This window comes from Dipodomys spectabilis, unplaced genomic scaffold (assembly GCF_019054845.1).
Source record: "Dipodomys spectabilis isolate Male_0828 unplaced genomic scaffold, ASM1905484v1 ptg000019l, whole genome shotgun sequence".
Classification (NCBI taxonomy): domain Eukaryota; kingdom Metazoa; phylum Chordata; class Mammalia; order Rodentia; family Heteromyidae; genus Dipodomys; species Dipodomys spectabilis.
This window is the reverse complement of record NW_024870696.1, coordinates 24,075,396-24,091,380: the sequence shown is the minus strand read 5'-3', so window position 1 is coordinate 24,091,380 and position 15,985 is coordinate 24,075,396. Positions and strand designations below refer to the sequence as shown.

The 15,985-nt window shown below is 44.4% G+C and overlaps 1 protein-coding gene across 2 annotated transcripts in view; it reads left to right on the top strand.

Annotated features, from left to right (window-relative positions):
• The window catches only part of LOC122103781 (synuclein alpha interacting protein), a 61,997-nt gene extending 47,878 nt beyond the window's left edge, over positions 1-14,119 (top strand). Inside the window, exons 8-11 of one of the 2 annotated variants that reach the window (XM_042674434.1) lie at positions 1,437-1,529; positions 2,161-3,223; positions 4,804-4,874; positions 13,446-14,119. In XM_042674434.1, coding sequence (XP_042530368.1) covers positions 1,437-1,529; positions 2,161-3,223; positions 4,804-4,874; positions 13,446-13,530 — 1,312 coding nt within the window. In that variant the 3' untranslated portion in view covers positions 13,531-14,119. The remainder of the gene's footprint in view (positions 1-1,436; positions 1,530-2,160; positions 3,224-4,803; positions 4,875-13,445) is intronic. The other variant, XM_042674433.1, reaches the window with a different exon arrangement.
• Positions 14,120-15,985: the final 1,866 nt, after the last annotated feature.

Below are 15,985 nucleotides of genomic sequence, written 5' to 3'. Positions count from 1 at the left end.
ATCTTAAGAATACTTGTAACTCTTCATTTTGCTTTATGTCTTGGCGTGGGGCGGGGGGCCCTGAACTCTGGGCCTGGGCACTCCCTCAGCTCAAGGCTAGCACTCTACCACTTGAGCCACAGCATCACTTCTGGCTTTTTATCTGCTTATGTGGTGCTGAGGAATGGATCCCAGGGCCTCCTGCATTCAAGGCAAACTCTCTGCCACTGAGCCACCTTCCCAGCTCCATGAAATCTTGATGCTAACTGTAGATTAGTTCCCTATTGCTGCCACAAATTACCACAAAATGAGTGGTTTAAAATAGCACCAAGAATTTTGTCACTTTTGCAGGTCCGCCTTGCTCTCAGGAAGCTCTAGGATGGCTGCTCTGCTCATTCAGGTTACAGACAGAACCTGCAGCTGAGGAGAGGGGTTCACAGTCATCCTCTGTGGCTCACAGGCCTCTTCTCCCATTGACCCCCTCCCCCCCCCCCCGCTCCCCCACACCCCCCTTCCCGCCCGGCCGCTTCCAGCCCCTCCCTACTTCTGATCTCTTCCCACTACAGGGACACACGTGACTAGATTGGTTTCACTCCCATGATCTATTTTAACTTTTCCTATTTCAAGATGAGCTGATGGGTAGCTGCCTTCGTTTGTCATGCAGTGGTACCCTGTAACCACTTCTAGAGTTGATGGTGTAAATGGACATGTTGGGGAAACCACACTATCACTGCCAAGTCCAGTAAAGGCCGCTTCTTCCCGGAAAGGAAGAATCAGCTTGATTCGCATATTGCAACTTCTGTATTATGTGCACTTCCTGCAGCCTGTGGTACTTTGTCTTTTCCTTAACTTCAAAGCACATTCTAATATACATACTCTTACATCCAGGGAAAATGCACTGTTACCATTCATTGTTTTCTCCTTTTATAAGAAAATACCAAGTTAGTTCATTGTTAATCTAAGCAGAAATCATGTTTGTTTTGGCCTATTTCTGATCAGTAAATTGATATAATTACTTAAAATTCAATTGAGAAAGAGTATTATTTGGAAATACATCCTCCAGCGTATTTCCTGTTCATATAGAGTTAAAAATAGAAAAGTAGGGAAGAAGAGAGTTTTCTTTAAAATGAGATTATACTATATATAGCATTTTACTTATTTTTACTTATATATTAAAGTAAGATATATATATATGTCAATTTTTGTATGTCCATGGATACTCAGATAAATTATTATTTTAATAGGTGTCTTTATAGAAATAATTACACTTTGTTTACTAGTCTTATGAAGAACAAGTCGCTCAGAGTTCATGGATATTGTTTCCTTTGGAAATTTTCTGAACTATGAGTATGAAGATTGACGCATTTCAAGCCTTTTGCCTACTGCATTATCATGAAAATAGTAGTTGATAGCCATACCATACACTGGAGAATGTATGTTCTGATTGTCTTCTTCAGGCAGACAGTGGAACGAGTTACACTACAGAAACAACTCCAACAGCTTCTAGAAGCCCAGAAATCAGAGAGCAAATCACTTCCTTCCACACCCAGGTAATACCACTCAGGTTGGTAGAAGAAACTCTTTAAGCCTTTAAGAAACCTTTAAACCTTCTTCTGGATTCCTTTCAATGTCTTTTAAGACCATGATGTAGGAAGCATTCTTTTTATACAAAGAAGAATAAAAATGAAATATCACAGGAACTGTGCTCATCTCTGCCTCTGCTACTGACTTCTTCCACAAACAGATGTGCAGTGGGCATTAGGATAATTAGGATGTATAGGTTGATAAGGTATTTATTGTAAATGAAATCAAAAAAGCTCATGTCAAATTGATGGGCTGGTGGCACATACCTGCGATCCTAGCACTTGGAAGCCTGAGGCAAGAGGTGTGCAAGTTCAAGACCAGTCTGTACTACATAGTTCCAGGGCACCCTGAGCCTGCTCCCTAGGGAGACCCTGGTGCAGGAGGGGGAAAAGTAGCGAAATGAAATACACAAATTTAGTAGTCATCAGCTATGAAGCATGCAGTACTTTAGCTACATTTGACACAATGGAGTATTTGCATGCAGGCGGTTTGGAGAGCCGTGACTGCATGCTTACTTGAGTAATGCTAGCTGCCGTGCCATGGCTGAGTGATGTGAACGCGGTGGGCCACCATCTCACTTATCCATCTTCCTTCCAGCTCGCCCCCTTCACCAGCTTCCAGGACGGCCCAGTGGAAGGCTGCTGACGAAGAGTCTCCAGCCAGAAGCAAGCCAGCAGTGCAAGAGGGAGTTCAGGTTCTCGGAGGCCTGTCCTCAGCGAGCCGGCCCAGACCCAAAGCAAAAGACGAAGACTCTGATAAGATCCTACGGCAGCTGCTGGGGAAAGAAATCTCAGAGAATGTCTGCACCCAGGAGAAGCTGTCTTTGGAATTCCAGGATGCACAGGCCGCCTCTAAAAATTCAAAAAAGATCCCTGTAGAGAAGAGGGAATTAAAGCTCGCCAGACTAAGGCAGCTGATGCAGCGGTCACTGAGTGAGTCAGACACAGACTCCAACCACTCCGAGGACCCCAAGAACACCCCTGTGAGAAAGGGAGACAGGCCCCGGCCCCAGCCCATTGTGGAGAGCGTGGAGAGCGTGGACAGTTCCGAAAGCCTGCACCTGATGATAAAGAAACACTCGGTGGCCTCAGGACGCCGGTTTCATTTCAGCACCAAGGCCTCCAAATCCCTGGACGGCCACAGCCCGTCTCCCACCTCCGAGAGCAGCGAGCCAGATGTGGAATCCCAGTGTCCGGCTGCGGGGAGCACTCCCCCTAGCCAGCCCTCTGGGGAGCACCCCCAGTCCAGCCCCGACAGCACGGCTGCCCAGAAAGTCGCCACGAGCCCCAAGAGCGCCCTCAAATCTCCATCCTCCAAACGCAGGACATCTCAGAACTCGAAACTCAGGGTGACTTTTGAGGAGCCTCTGGTGCAGATGGAGCAGACGGGCCCCGAACTAAATGGAGAGAAAGAAAAGGAGACGGGCAGGGCCCTCCAGCGGAGCTCCGCGGCTGGTGAATCAGGGGAGTCACTGAAAAGGCCTTTTGGAACCTTCCGGTCCATCATGGAGACGTTGAGCGGCAACCAGAACAACAATAACAACTATCAGGCAGCCCACCAGCTGAAGACCTCCACGCTGCCCTTGCCCTCACTTGGAAGGAAGGCACCAGACGCCAAGGGAGACCCTGCAAGCAATGCCAGCAAGGCAAAGAATAAGGCAGTGAGTTCTATTTAGAGAATACCCTTGCATAACCCTTGGTCACACGCTTCCTGAAGTGTCACACATCACTGACGGGTGTGGCCGTGGAGGGAATCTGCAGAAGTAGTCCACAAGCGTATGCAGAAAGCCAAATTCATACGGTTCCACTGAAACATGTTAGTGTAGAGAACCCCTTCCTCTTCCCTTGGAAAATCCTCTAAGAGAGGCAGAATCATAAGAGATGAGTTCCCCTCAATGGCTTGATCTTTAGACATCAGGGGCTGGGTGGTCTTAGTACACAGTGCAACCACCAGTGAATACAAAATCAAGCCCTGCCTTGGCACTGATTCGGCCTTGGCAAGAGAGTTGGTTGTCTTCTTGGGACCAGATAGCTTATGTACAGGCCCAATGTTAAAAGCACATAAATAGAAACTTCATCTCTAGAGACTTTTCGTTGCTTCAACTTTGGAGTGACCTTTGAAATGAACATTGGCCGTTTTTAACCCAGACCTCTAAGTGTTGATTGGGGGCTAAATAGAGGTGAAGAGCTTTCTGGTACCCAGGGGATGGGCGCGTGTGACATATGCTCTAGTTTATGATTGCATTTATGGGGAACCACATGCCCTCTAATCTGGGATTTGCATCCAGCAAATAAGAGATACAAACATTTCTCTGAAGCAGTGTTGTCTGCATATCCTGTGCTAGTCGCATCATGAAAACGCAGTGTAAAAGCCAAAATGCAAAACTCTCTGTTGAAAGAAATAGCTGAAATCCTCCATCATCCTTGCTAGATAAAACACTCACCTGGTCGGGTGCTGGTTGCTCATGCCTGTAATCCTAGCTACTCTGGAGGCTGAGATCTGAGTTCAAAGCCAGCCACGGCAGGAAAGTCCATGAGACTCTTTTCTCCAATAAACCACTAGAAAACTGGAAGTGGCTCTGTGGCTCAAGTGGTAGAGCGCTCACCTTGAGCTGAAGAGCACAGGGACAGCGCCCAAGCCCAGAGTTCAAGCCCCACAACTGACAAAACACACACACACACACACACACACACACACACACACACACACACACACTCACTCACTCACTCACCCTCACCAAAGTGTCTGAATCTCCATAGTTTATTATTTGCTATAATGTTAAAAAAAATCCCAGTAAAATGAAGTCTAAAAACTACCTAAATTCGTTATCCAAGTCAAGTTTTAGAACCTTCTTGACTGCATTTTTAAATTACACATCAATTTCCTCTGTAAATGTTCCTTGTTATAAAACTTCAGCATCTATATCCAATTTTCAACTCAACGTCTTTGTTTTGAAATCTAGAAAAGGCACACTTGTGGTTAAGTGCCCAGACCTTCTGTGTTAAATATGTTTAAACTTAAAACTGCCATATGTCAAATTTTTATGAGTAACTTAATAGGTTCTGTGGGTCAGTAGCAAAAGAAGAATCGTACCCCGCCCCTGGTTTCGCATGCTCCTTAAAGTGGGTCCTAAGCTGCTCTTCTCTGGTCTGTTGCTAGCATGCCTCACGTTTTCTGAGACTTGTGCACGTGCTGAGCTTGTTGCATGTTTTCCGATGATTTTTAATTGCGCCTCTTTAGGAGATGTACGGCAGCTGCTTCAATCTTTCTTCTAACATGCTGGTTGAAGAGCATCTGCGTAACTCTGCACGGTACGTGAGGCTCCAAGATTTATTGTGCCACATTATTCTTCCTTTGCTTGAAATGCATGAGATTGCAAATTGTGGAACTGTAGCACTCTCGGCAGATGTGACACTATGGAAGCAAAAGAAAGTTGGGATTCTTTCTCCAAATAGAAGTAGTCGATGGTAATTAGCTCTTTGGAAAATAGGGACTTTGTTCCAGCCTTAGAAGAATCAGCTTAGTTCCCAGTATTACTGTGTTTCTTATTTGAGTTTAACTCTCCATCTTTTTTCTAAATGGAACAAAGTACCCAGTGGGCATTGAGATTAAGTGTTTTGTGAGCCTCTGATTGGAATCAGAGCGAGGGTCAGAGCTGGAGCAGTCTCGGTTCTGATTGCTGGCGGAATGGTTCTTCTGTCCCTTCCTGCTGATCTCAGAAGTGAGGTCTCACTACACTGGAACTTCCCCAGCTTCACACGATGAGCTTTAATTTGGGTCCAGAAACCAATCTGGAAGACCCAACAGAACAAGTATCTTTCTTAAACAAAAATTTACCGCTCACATGCATGGAGTATATGTGCACAAGGAGAGAGGACACTGCCACCAGTGACTGGGACATCTCCGTGGCAGCGTCCTTCTGCAGCCAGGGTGTGTCCTGTGCTGACTGGGCGGGCGGGCCGGCGGGCAGGCGGGAGGACCGGCAAGAGAGCAAGCCAGCCAGGGGGAGTTGATGCCCTCAGTGATGCTTGACTGGGGTTTTTTGAGAAAAGGTAAACCCCAAATTCATCTTAAAAAGAAATCATTCTTTTTAAATCATTTGAACAGTTGAATAAACAATTGAATTACATAAATGATGGCATGTTATCCATCACTCTTCCAGAATCCTCCAGAGAAACACAGACAGACAGACAGTGTGTGCTGTACGTGTGTGTGTGTGTGTGTGTGTGTGTGTGTGTGTAAATTTCAGTTCAGAATACTAAGGTGAAAGAAACTAGGGCATCTCCTCACCTCCCATCCCCAAATCAAATGTAATCTGTTTTAGGCCTGTAATGGGCTGGAGGGAAGCTAAGATTTAGCCACACTAATGAGAACGTTGGAGGAAGAGCTTTGGCAGTCATTCAGCATTTACTGGTCCCCAGTGGTCTGCTGGGGTCTGCTGTGCTGTGGTGTGAGGCAGCCACCACCAGGCTGCTTCAGCCATTCTGAGCAGAGAACCAGCCAGCGCCGGAGCCCAAGCCAGGGGGACGGAACAGGACTAGGAAGAAATATCCCCAGCCCTCCCTGGCATTGGAGCTAGCCCGCCCGTGTTTCCCTCAACCAAATCTCCCCATTTCCGGGTTGAACGTGCCCTCTGATGCCTGGAAAATTCTGATGTTGTCCTTAGACCACACCCAAGGCAAGGAAGCACAAAGACTTGGCAAGTCTGGGAAGCAGGAAGGAGGGGGCCTCTCACTCCGCCAGGCTTCCACAGCAATTGCAAGCAGGACAGTAGCAGGATGGGTTCTCTTGCCGGAAATACTTTATCCCTTGAAGGGAACAAAGCTGAGCGATTCTACTCTCCTCACTCCGCTCTACATTAACCTATCTTTTATGACAGTTGTAGATCGGCATGTGTTTTCCATAAGAAGTGGAAGAGATTCTTAGATCTTTCTTTGCTTCCTTCCTACCTTCCTTCTATCCTTTCTTCCTGCCTTCCTGCTTGCCTGCCTGCCTTCTTTCCTCCCATTCTTTCTTCCTGCCTCCCTGCCTCTCTTCCTTCCTTCCTGACTGCCTTTCCTTCTCCCTTCCTTCCTTCCTTCCTTCCTTCCTTCCTTCCTTCCTTCCTTCCTTCCTTCCTTCCTCTTTTTTGTTATTGTTTGTTTTGTTTTTGCCAGTCCTGGGGCTTGAACTCAGGGCCTGGGCACCGTCCCTGAGCTTCTTTTGCTCAAGGCTAGCGCTCTACCACTTGAGCCACAGCGCCACTTCCGGCTTTTTCTGTTTATGTGGTGCTGAGGAATCGAACCCAGGGCTTCATGCATGTTAGGCAAGCGCTCTACCACTGAGCCACCTTCCCAGCCCCTTCCTTTTTGTTCTCTTTCATTCACTTCCATTCTTTATTTTCTTTCTTCTCCTTGTCTTTCCTCTTCCTCCTTCCTTCTCCCTTCTTCCTTCTTCATATTGAAGAGAAAATATTGTTCTGTTACTCAGAACCGCTCAAAGGCAGGTAGAACAAACGTGATCCATTCCTTAGATAAATCATAGATGGTTAGGTGCTGGTGGTTCACCCTATAATCCTAACTGAGATCTGAGGATTGTGGTTGAAGCCAGACCAAGCAGGAAAACCCATGTCAAAAAACCAAGACTGTCAAAAAAGCCAAAAGTGGAGCTGTGGCTCAAGAAGTAGAGTGCTAGCCTGAAAGAAAAAAAAAAGCAAAAAAGCTCAGAGATCATGCCCAGACCTTGAGTTCAAGCCCCAAGACCAGCAAAACAAAGCAAAACAAAACATAAACCAAGGTGAATTTTTCTAATTAAAATGAAGATTTCTTAAAGAACTTAAGACAAGAGTGGAATATTGGTGTGAAAAATAACTCTAGTGCCTGCCCCATTTTGCCAAGGAAGGAACCCAAGCAGTCATCTGCGGATGATCACTTCAAATCTTGGCCCAAGATTTGCTTGGCTAGCAGGTGGCTCCTTTCTAGGTGGCCGGCTCGGCCTTGGGAGGGGTCGGAGCTTCTGAACGTCCGGTCGAGGCCCTGGGGAAATGGGTGGGACGGTGGGTCTCAGGGTATGGATGCTCTGGAATCACATTCTAGTTTCTACAATTTTTGAAAAAACAGAGACAATGAATGCAACATTTTAGAGAGCGTCTGCTCTGTGGAGGGGTTTCTGCTTGCTATTTATTTTTCTAACCGACACAGCGTGATAGCATAGAGTCTAAATTTCTTCTTAACACCATTTAAAATTAGATTCAGCCTTATTATTTTGAACAGCTTTTCCCACTATGTTTCACCTGCAGAAGATGGTTTGGTTTATAACAAGCAGATTTATCTGAACTTTCTCCTGCAAAGGATAAGTTGGTTTCAAGTTATTAGAACGCAAAGGAAATATTAGCCATGAATCGTCTTAATACACCAATGAAGCATTCATCTCTCCAGAGTTTCAATGTGTCTGAAAACTATAACGTGGGAGGTGAATGTTGATCCAGATACCCACAGGTAGAGCGTGGTAACACCAGCTACCTCTTCCCCACCCCCAACCCCTCACCCTCTCTGACTGCACAGCACTCCTACTGTCTGAGTGGTTATCAGCAGGTAAACCCTGACCCAAGCACCAGCACTAGGAGAGACTCCTTAAAAGTCTATTAAACAATAATCGCTATTATTAAGGGTTTCTTGTCAAATGAGTTAGTTACAGTAGAATCACATGCCCAGAGCCAAAAGCCCAAACTTTCCATAGACTTCAAAGTTACTCTAAAGCTACTTCACAGAGAGTAATGTGGTGAACCCATGGTGGCCAGACACAGCAGTTCTGTGGCAGTGGTCCCCTGCTGGGCCCCATAGAAGTTACAGAGCCAAACCGGCCTTGGAATCGGCCATCCCAACAGAATAGCCTCTTCTTTCCAGCAAGCTAATCCTGCCTTAGGAGAGCCAGGAAACCTGAGAATAAATGATTTAGTTCTTCATCTCTGCCTACCTTGCCTCTCTTTCCAAAAGCCCACTTACAAGTTGTATCCTTCCAAGGACTGGCCATCGCTGGGGACATCTTCGTGGGTTTCAAAGAGCATGTCCTAAGAGGGTTGGCAAGGCGAAAGACAGCCCCGGAAAAGTTGGGAAGATGCCACCTTCAAAACAACAGCGTGAGAGTATGGCTCAAAAGCATTTGCTAGCAAGTGTGAGAACCTTGGGTTCAATCCTCAGCACACACACACACACACGCACACACATAACGCGCGCACACACACACACACACACATAATGCGCACACACACACCCCAGAGGCTGACTTACCAATAAACTCTAGGATGGAGTTTTCATTTCTTTATATGGTCGTTCGTTTATTTATTTATGGATGTATTAATTTGTTTGTGCCAGTCCTGGGGCTTGAACAACTCAGAGTGTGGGAGCTTTCCCTTAGCTTTTTTTTTTTGCACTCTACCCCTTGAGCTGCAACTCCATTTCTAGCTTTTTTTGCTGGCTTATTGGAGACAAAAATCTCAGCTTCGTCTCTCCGAGCTGGCTTTGAATCTCATCTTCAGATCTTAGCATCCTGAACAGCTAGGATTACAGGCCTAGGTTGGGGGGGGGGTAGCGGGGAGGGGTTAAGGAAAAATAATAGTGGTAGTTTAATATGCACCATACAGAGACTTTGCCGAAAAGCCTTCTGATACTTTCCGTCAGACTCTTCCTTGCTTGGCTGAGAGCTGTGCAGGGACGCATTGTCCCTGGACCACATCCTTGGGTTTTGCTGAACCCGAATCAGGCCTGATCCCTGGACTCGGGAGGTCATAATCAAAGAGAATTTTTAAAAAAGACAGTTAAAACACCAGAAATGAAAGCACCCTGTGCCGCGACCCCACATAGCTTCACTGAACCCCATTTGAACTCCCAGTGTCTCTGTTGGTGCCTGGCACATAGGTGAACCTCAAAAATATTCGCAGAGAAGCAGAGCTACAGGGAGAGAGAGGATAAAGAGGAGTAACAGGGGCAGTTCTGGGCCTGTTACCCCAGAGCCGCACCGCGCTGCCTGCCGCAGGCCTGTGGGGTGGTGGCGCCTAACTCCCTCTGGTGAATCTGGCTCACGACTACATTTTCATACTTTCAACCAAAATCCTTTCTTAAAAACAGATCACCTGCATACGGGGCTTTCAGTGAAACTAACGGAGGTCAGAGGGCCAGCAAGCTCTTTCTTCGGCCAACAGTGGAAGCACATTCGTTGCAAGCTGTGGGCGCTCTGCGTCTGCGTGGTGGAACCAAACGCTGTGGCTGGCCGAGTCAGTGTTTTTAGTTACTTGGGGGGGAAAAAAATCTGTTATATGATTTTAAGCCTTTTCTCTTTTTCAATTTTGGTCACTCAGAGTGTGCTCTCATATCCAAAAATGAACGCCAGGAGAGCAAGTTATCAGAATGATTCAGGCCAGAATTATCCTAGGACTTTTAGTGCTTCAAATACTGGTAACTCAGGACTTGACGATCAAAAGGTTCAGGCAAGTTGGGACTGCTCTGATATTATTCCGTTGTGAGGTGCTGTTTTACTTGTTTGGATTCGGCTCTCTCTGATCATCCAGGTTGTATCCTGCAGAAAGCGTATGCTTTTGAGGGCTTTTGTTTTTGTTTTTGTTTTGGTGGCATCAAAATTTGAACTCAGGGCCTTGTGCTGTTACACAGTCACTCTTACACTTCAGTCACTCCGCCAGACCCTTTGTATGGCCTTGTTCAAGCGCAGGGCAGCCTGGATTGCAATCCTCCTATTTATACTTCTGGTTTTTTGCTGGGATTACAGGCAGATGCAACTGTGCGCAGCCACTGACTGAGATGTAGGCTCCTGAACATTCATGCTCAGGCTGGCTTTGGAGCTGGATTCCTAGAGTTGTGCATGCTAAGTAGCTAGGATTACAGGCTTGACCCATGTCACGCCGATTTGTCACACAGCACCGCCTGTATTAAAACAGAAATGTCCCATCAAGTATTATCTGTAGAATGCAACCTATGCTTTCTTTTGAATTCTTTATTTATAATAGACTTTTTTTTAAGTCAAGATGATGTGACACATATGAGTAACACTCGCATTGTAATAAAAGCTGGCTGTCCCCAGTCCGTTTTATCCCTTCTCCTACTCCTCGGACTCCATCCCTTGCTTTCGCTTCCACTATCTTCTCCAGTATTCTTTATGTCTAGATAACATGCTCGTGGACATTTTCAGTTTCAGATAACATCCTCATTATCTCTTGGCATCCTGCTACAGAAGATAAAGATAACCACAGCATTCCAGATGCTTTCTAAATATTTACTGGTTTAATCTTCACAACGACAAACGCCACAGATACTATTATTACCCAAATTCTGAACACTAGAAATGGGGCGTAAGATGATCGTGTGCTTACATGAGATGACCCTGCAGTGATGGTTACAAACTGTGGAGCCAGGATTTAGATTTGATCAGTCTGGCTCCAGACGCTATATTCTTAAGAGAGAACCACCAACGACACCTAGCTCTCTAGCATTCAATCCCCTCTTTCACTTTCAGCTAAATCATTTGAGATTTGGGTCAGGCCTTAGTGTTCATTATTGTTCTTGCTCTTAAATATTAATCACAATGGTTTGGTGTGACCCAGTAAATGACATGTCTCTTCTCATATGGTTAAATTTTCCCCTGAGAATAATTACTCTATTTTCTTAGATTACAACATGCTAATCAGACACTTTTTGCTTAAGACAAAGCCCATCTTTGGTTGCATTCAGACAATTTGATTGTCTTACTTTCTCTCTTTTGGAGAGACCTGCTCCTCTGCCTTTAGGCGTTTGTCCACACACCAGTCTACACTCTCCTGACCACCCTGGCTTCCCCAGAGTTCCTTTGGCTGCTCACCTATGTAGACACTACCGGCTGAACCTGTCTGCCTTTTCCTTTTCTCTGTCTTTGCTTGATTACTTATTTGTGATTAGGCAGACATGTCTTCACACCAAGGAAGATGGTAAGTAATGAGGTTTTTGTGATCTTGTAGACCTAGAATATCTTAAATTTGCTGGATTAGGGGTGTTTAGCTGTGTGTGGAGTACTATAAAGAATTCTCTGGGATTCTTTTTTTTTTTTCCTTCGGTTGTGGGACTTGAACTCAGGGCCTGGGCAATTGGACTTTTGTGTTGAGGCTAGTGCTTTACCACTTTGAGCAACAGCTCTATTTCCAGTTTTCTGTTGGTTGATTGGAGATAAGAGTCTCACAGATTTTCCTACCTGGGCCAACCTCCAACCACAATCCTCACATCTCAGTCTCCAAAGTAGCTTGAATACATTGCTTCATTTTCTTTTACTTATGTCTGTAGAAAAAGCCTAGATCTTTTCAGATCATTGACACTTTAGGTGCTTTTATGATTCTTGTTTTTCTTTCTACTATTTTGACTTCTTGATTCTTGGCTATGATATGAGTCTGTTTTCATTCCTGTGATGGTTATTTAAAAAAATGCTTCATATAATTTTTTTAATCTTTTATCCTCCAATTTCTCTGTTTGGGTCTATGATTATTAACCAGCATATGAAAAAGATACAAGTAGGTAAAACTACAGGAAGGGGAAACTAGCTTAATACTTGTGAATTTTTCATGTTCTACTCAGTTACCATGTGACCAAACACAAGGCATTCTTCTCAGACTTTTAAGATTCAAGCTTACTAGAGGGTAAAGAGTATCAGAAGTGATGCCAATGTGAGTAAAATATAAAACCCTCTTGCATCTGCTCATCACCTGACATTGCTTTGATCGCAGTCACCTGACTATAGATTGCCTTGATCGCAGGCACCTGACTATAGATTGCCTTGCTCAAGTCAGTATGGTTGAAGAATTACTTCTGGAGCCAAATTCAAATGTGTTCAGACAGCATGTTGCTGCATGAGTAGTTTATTGCTTAAAGAATAGTTCTTATGACATAACGTCTTGTACATCTCATTGTTGCAATGGGTCCACCTGTATCCCTAGTTAAACGATTTGTTTTTGCCCTTCCCCTCCACAAAGTATACGAACATCAAATACAGTGAAAGCAGGGGTTATACCATGGGGGAAGGACATACAAAGCAACAAAGAAATAATCTTATAAATGTGTTAGAAACAATCGCATGAAAGAAAAAATTTGAATATTTATCTTGGGGTTCATTCCTCTAACATCAACTTATCTGACCTTTTCTGCTTGACTCAGACATAAACTAGTTATTGCAAATAAGGGAAACCATGGGACCTATGTTTCTTTGGACCTGGCTTACTTCATTTAATATAATTTTTTCCAAGTCTTTCCATTTCCTAACAAATGGGGCAATGTCATTCTTTCTGATGGAGGCATAGAATTCCATTATGTATATATACCACATTTTCTTGATCCATTCATCTACTGAGGGGCATCTGGGTTGGTTCCATATCTTAGCTATGGTAAATAATGCTGCAATAAACATAGTTGTGCTGGTAGCTTTAGTGTGGTCTTGTTTGTGATCATTTGGGTAAATGCCCAAAAGTGGGATTGCTGGGTCATGGGGAGCTCTATGTGGAGTCTTTTGAGGAACCTCCATACTACTTTCCAAAGTGGTTGAACAAGTTTACACTTACATCTTTGGGGGGGAGGATCAAGTGGGGGGAGGGGGGGAGTATGGGAAGGGGAAACAAAGAGGAGGCAACAATGCTTGATAAGAAATGTACTCATTATCTTACCCATGTAATTGTAACTCCTCTGTATGGTATTTTCACAATAAAAAATAAAATTAAAAATTAAAAAAAAGAAAATGACTTGCCTTTAGGAATGAGGTATGCTTCTGTATGGTTTGAGGATGGATAATTTTCATTTGGAGTGAGCTGTTTAGGGACGTGGCCTGATGCCTTGATCATCATTGTATAATTTGAGCCTGTGTTTTCTCCTCTTTCTTAGGCATAATGACACCTACAGAAAAATGAAGAAATCCAGAAGCATAAAGCACATTGCTGAGCCAGAGTCCAAAGAACTCTTCTTGTAAATCACTTTCCTAATGTCCTCACTGTTGCCCATTGGACTTCACTGGAAATTACTGGACAACCCACTGTGGAAATAGAACCATGAGCACCACATTCACCAGCAACACATATCAGGATGCCTTAAATGTATATATCGTATGAAACCATAATAAGATACATTTGTGGGTGATATCTGTGTGTATATGTATATATATATGGATGGATATATATATATATATATATATATATATATATACATAGATATAAAACTTGGTTCCTGAAAGATGCTGTTTAAGAGCATGGTTGGGCAAATGTATGCTTTTAAATATTGGATTGATTCAAGCTATGTGAAGGATGTTTGCCAAACCACTGACGCCATTTCTATTCCGTCAGTTGCATGAGTGTTTGCTAATGGTGGTAGAACTTCTCTTTCCCCAGAACACAGGCAGCTTTGGCTCAGCTCTTCAGTGACACCAGGTCAGTGGTATTGTCAAGAATGTTTTTTCTGTCATTTCTACTTTTTTGTATAAGAGAAATAAAATGATGTTAACAGCCACCTATAAGCTCGGGGCACCTACTTTCTAATAAATGCAGGATGTTCTGATTTCTAAAGGGCTTTGGAAGTATTTTGATGGCTGATATTTGGTTTCAAGAACAAACTTACCCGTTTAGCTGTTTTCCCCTAGGGGGTCAAATAAAACATTCTATATTTTATTAAGTACTAACGGACCAGACAAGTATGTAAAGTAAGCCAATCCTTCTGCCTTCTCAGATCTCAGCGTTGACATGGGAAAATGCTAATGACGACCAAGTCTTTCGTCCCCTCCTTGGGTCCCTCTTTTTTCTCTCTCTAGCACATTATGAGGCTTGCCTAATCCCGTCAGGAGACAGCGTGGAGCCCAGGCTCATTCCAGCCTTATTTTTCTTGCCGCCCTTTCCATCCATGCAAGTAGTAAGTTCCAGAAGGTTTCATCTTATCATATAAAAATGCATTTCTGCTGAAACTTCAAGAGTTTTATTTGCAGAGTGTTGGCAGGGCCTATAAAAGGCCTGTCAAGTTCTAGTTTCAAAGAAGAATACAGGACAGGGTGCTATATACTGTTACAGTGACTAGCAAGGTTATTGAAACCCGACAGGGACAGTTCTGTGTCCTGGTATGAATAACTGAATCTAGAGGTGACTTTCCTTCCCTACGCAGGTCACTTGGGCATGCTGAGATACAAGGAGGTAGAAAGAAAGGACTTAATAGGTACCAGAAACTACTATATGATCATCACTAGAGGTTTTATAGAGTGGAAATGAGAACTTCAGGAAAGTTTTGTATACATTTGCTTGTTTTTTCTATCGCCCTGTTGAGCGGGCCTCCACACCGTGTTGTGTTAGTGCACTGTGCACAGGAGCTTGAGCTTTGGTCCTTGCTCCACTTCTGGACAGCTCTTTGATTGTGGGCATTGTCTCTATAAGAAATCTGGAAGAGCTTGACCTACATACTCATCTAGGAAATGGATTCCAGCCAACTTTCATCAAGCAACGTGTGTGTGTGTGTGTGTGTGTGTGTATGTGAATTTTCAGTCAGCTTCTTGTGTCCTGGCTCCGGTGCTGAGGTGCTGTTTTCGGGTTTGATGTCACAGGTAGTTGCACATGCCTTGCGTTGCCTCTTTGTTGAGTGAGATGCCCTGTGTCTGATTTGGGCTCCACGGCCTCATCTGCCCCCTTTTACTGTTTCCTCACAATCCTTAATGGAGAGCATGTGGCAAGCACATAGGAAATGTAGATTCTTGTACTTTCTGCCCGGAGCAGAGGAGGGACTGGGAATCACACAGTGAGGCACCCTTGGGACACAGCCAAGAGTAGGGCCTGTAAAGAACCAGGGACCGGAGAGCGCCGTGTCTGGCCCCCAGAGCTCTATTTCCTTCTGAAACTCTGTTTTCACTTGAGAAAGACAAGGATGTGGGCCTTAGGAAATCAGTTTTGAAGCAAGACAGAGAAACTTGTCAAGCAGAGAAAACTTCCAGAAAACTGCCAATTCAACTCTTCGGTGCAGGTGCCATTTTTAGCGCCTAGAGCACTAGGTACAAAAAGAAGCAGAGAATGAAATAGGGAAGACAGAGAGGTTGAGCAGCTTCAGGTCAGCAGACTGTAAGACAGCGTTTCTATGTTTCTAAAGTCCATGATGTTGCTGGGACTCTAAAAATGTGTGTGGCTCTTTGGTCACGCACAGGCATACCCGTACTGTTCAAATTCTTCCCGATGTGAGTAAATTAGGGTTCTTTGACTTTAGTCAAGATGATGACTGTATTTCTTACAACTCCATTTTGTGTAGCATTTTCCAGGTGAAAACACCAAGTCTTATTTTTCTATGGGAATCAGGAGACATTTACATACTCACGGAAGAGTGGGTTTCCTTTTCGTAAAGAGCGCTTTGGGGCCCCAGCTCCAAGCCTTCCCATTGAGCTAGTAAAATGAGTGCAGCGCTAT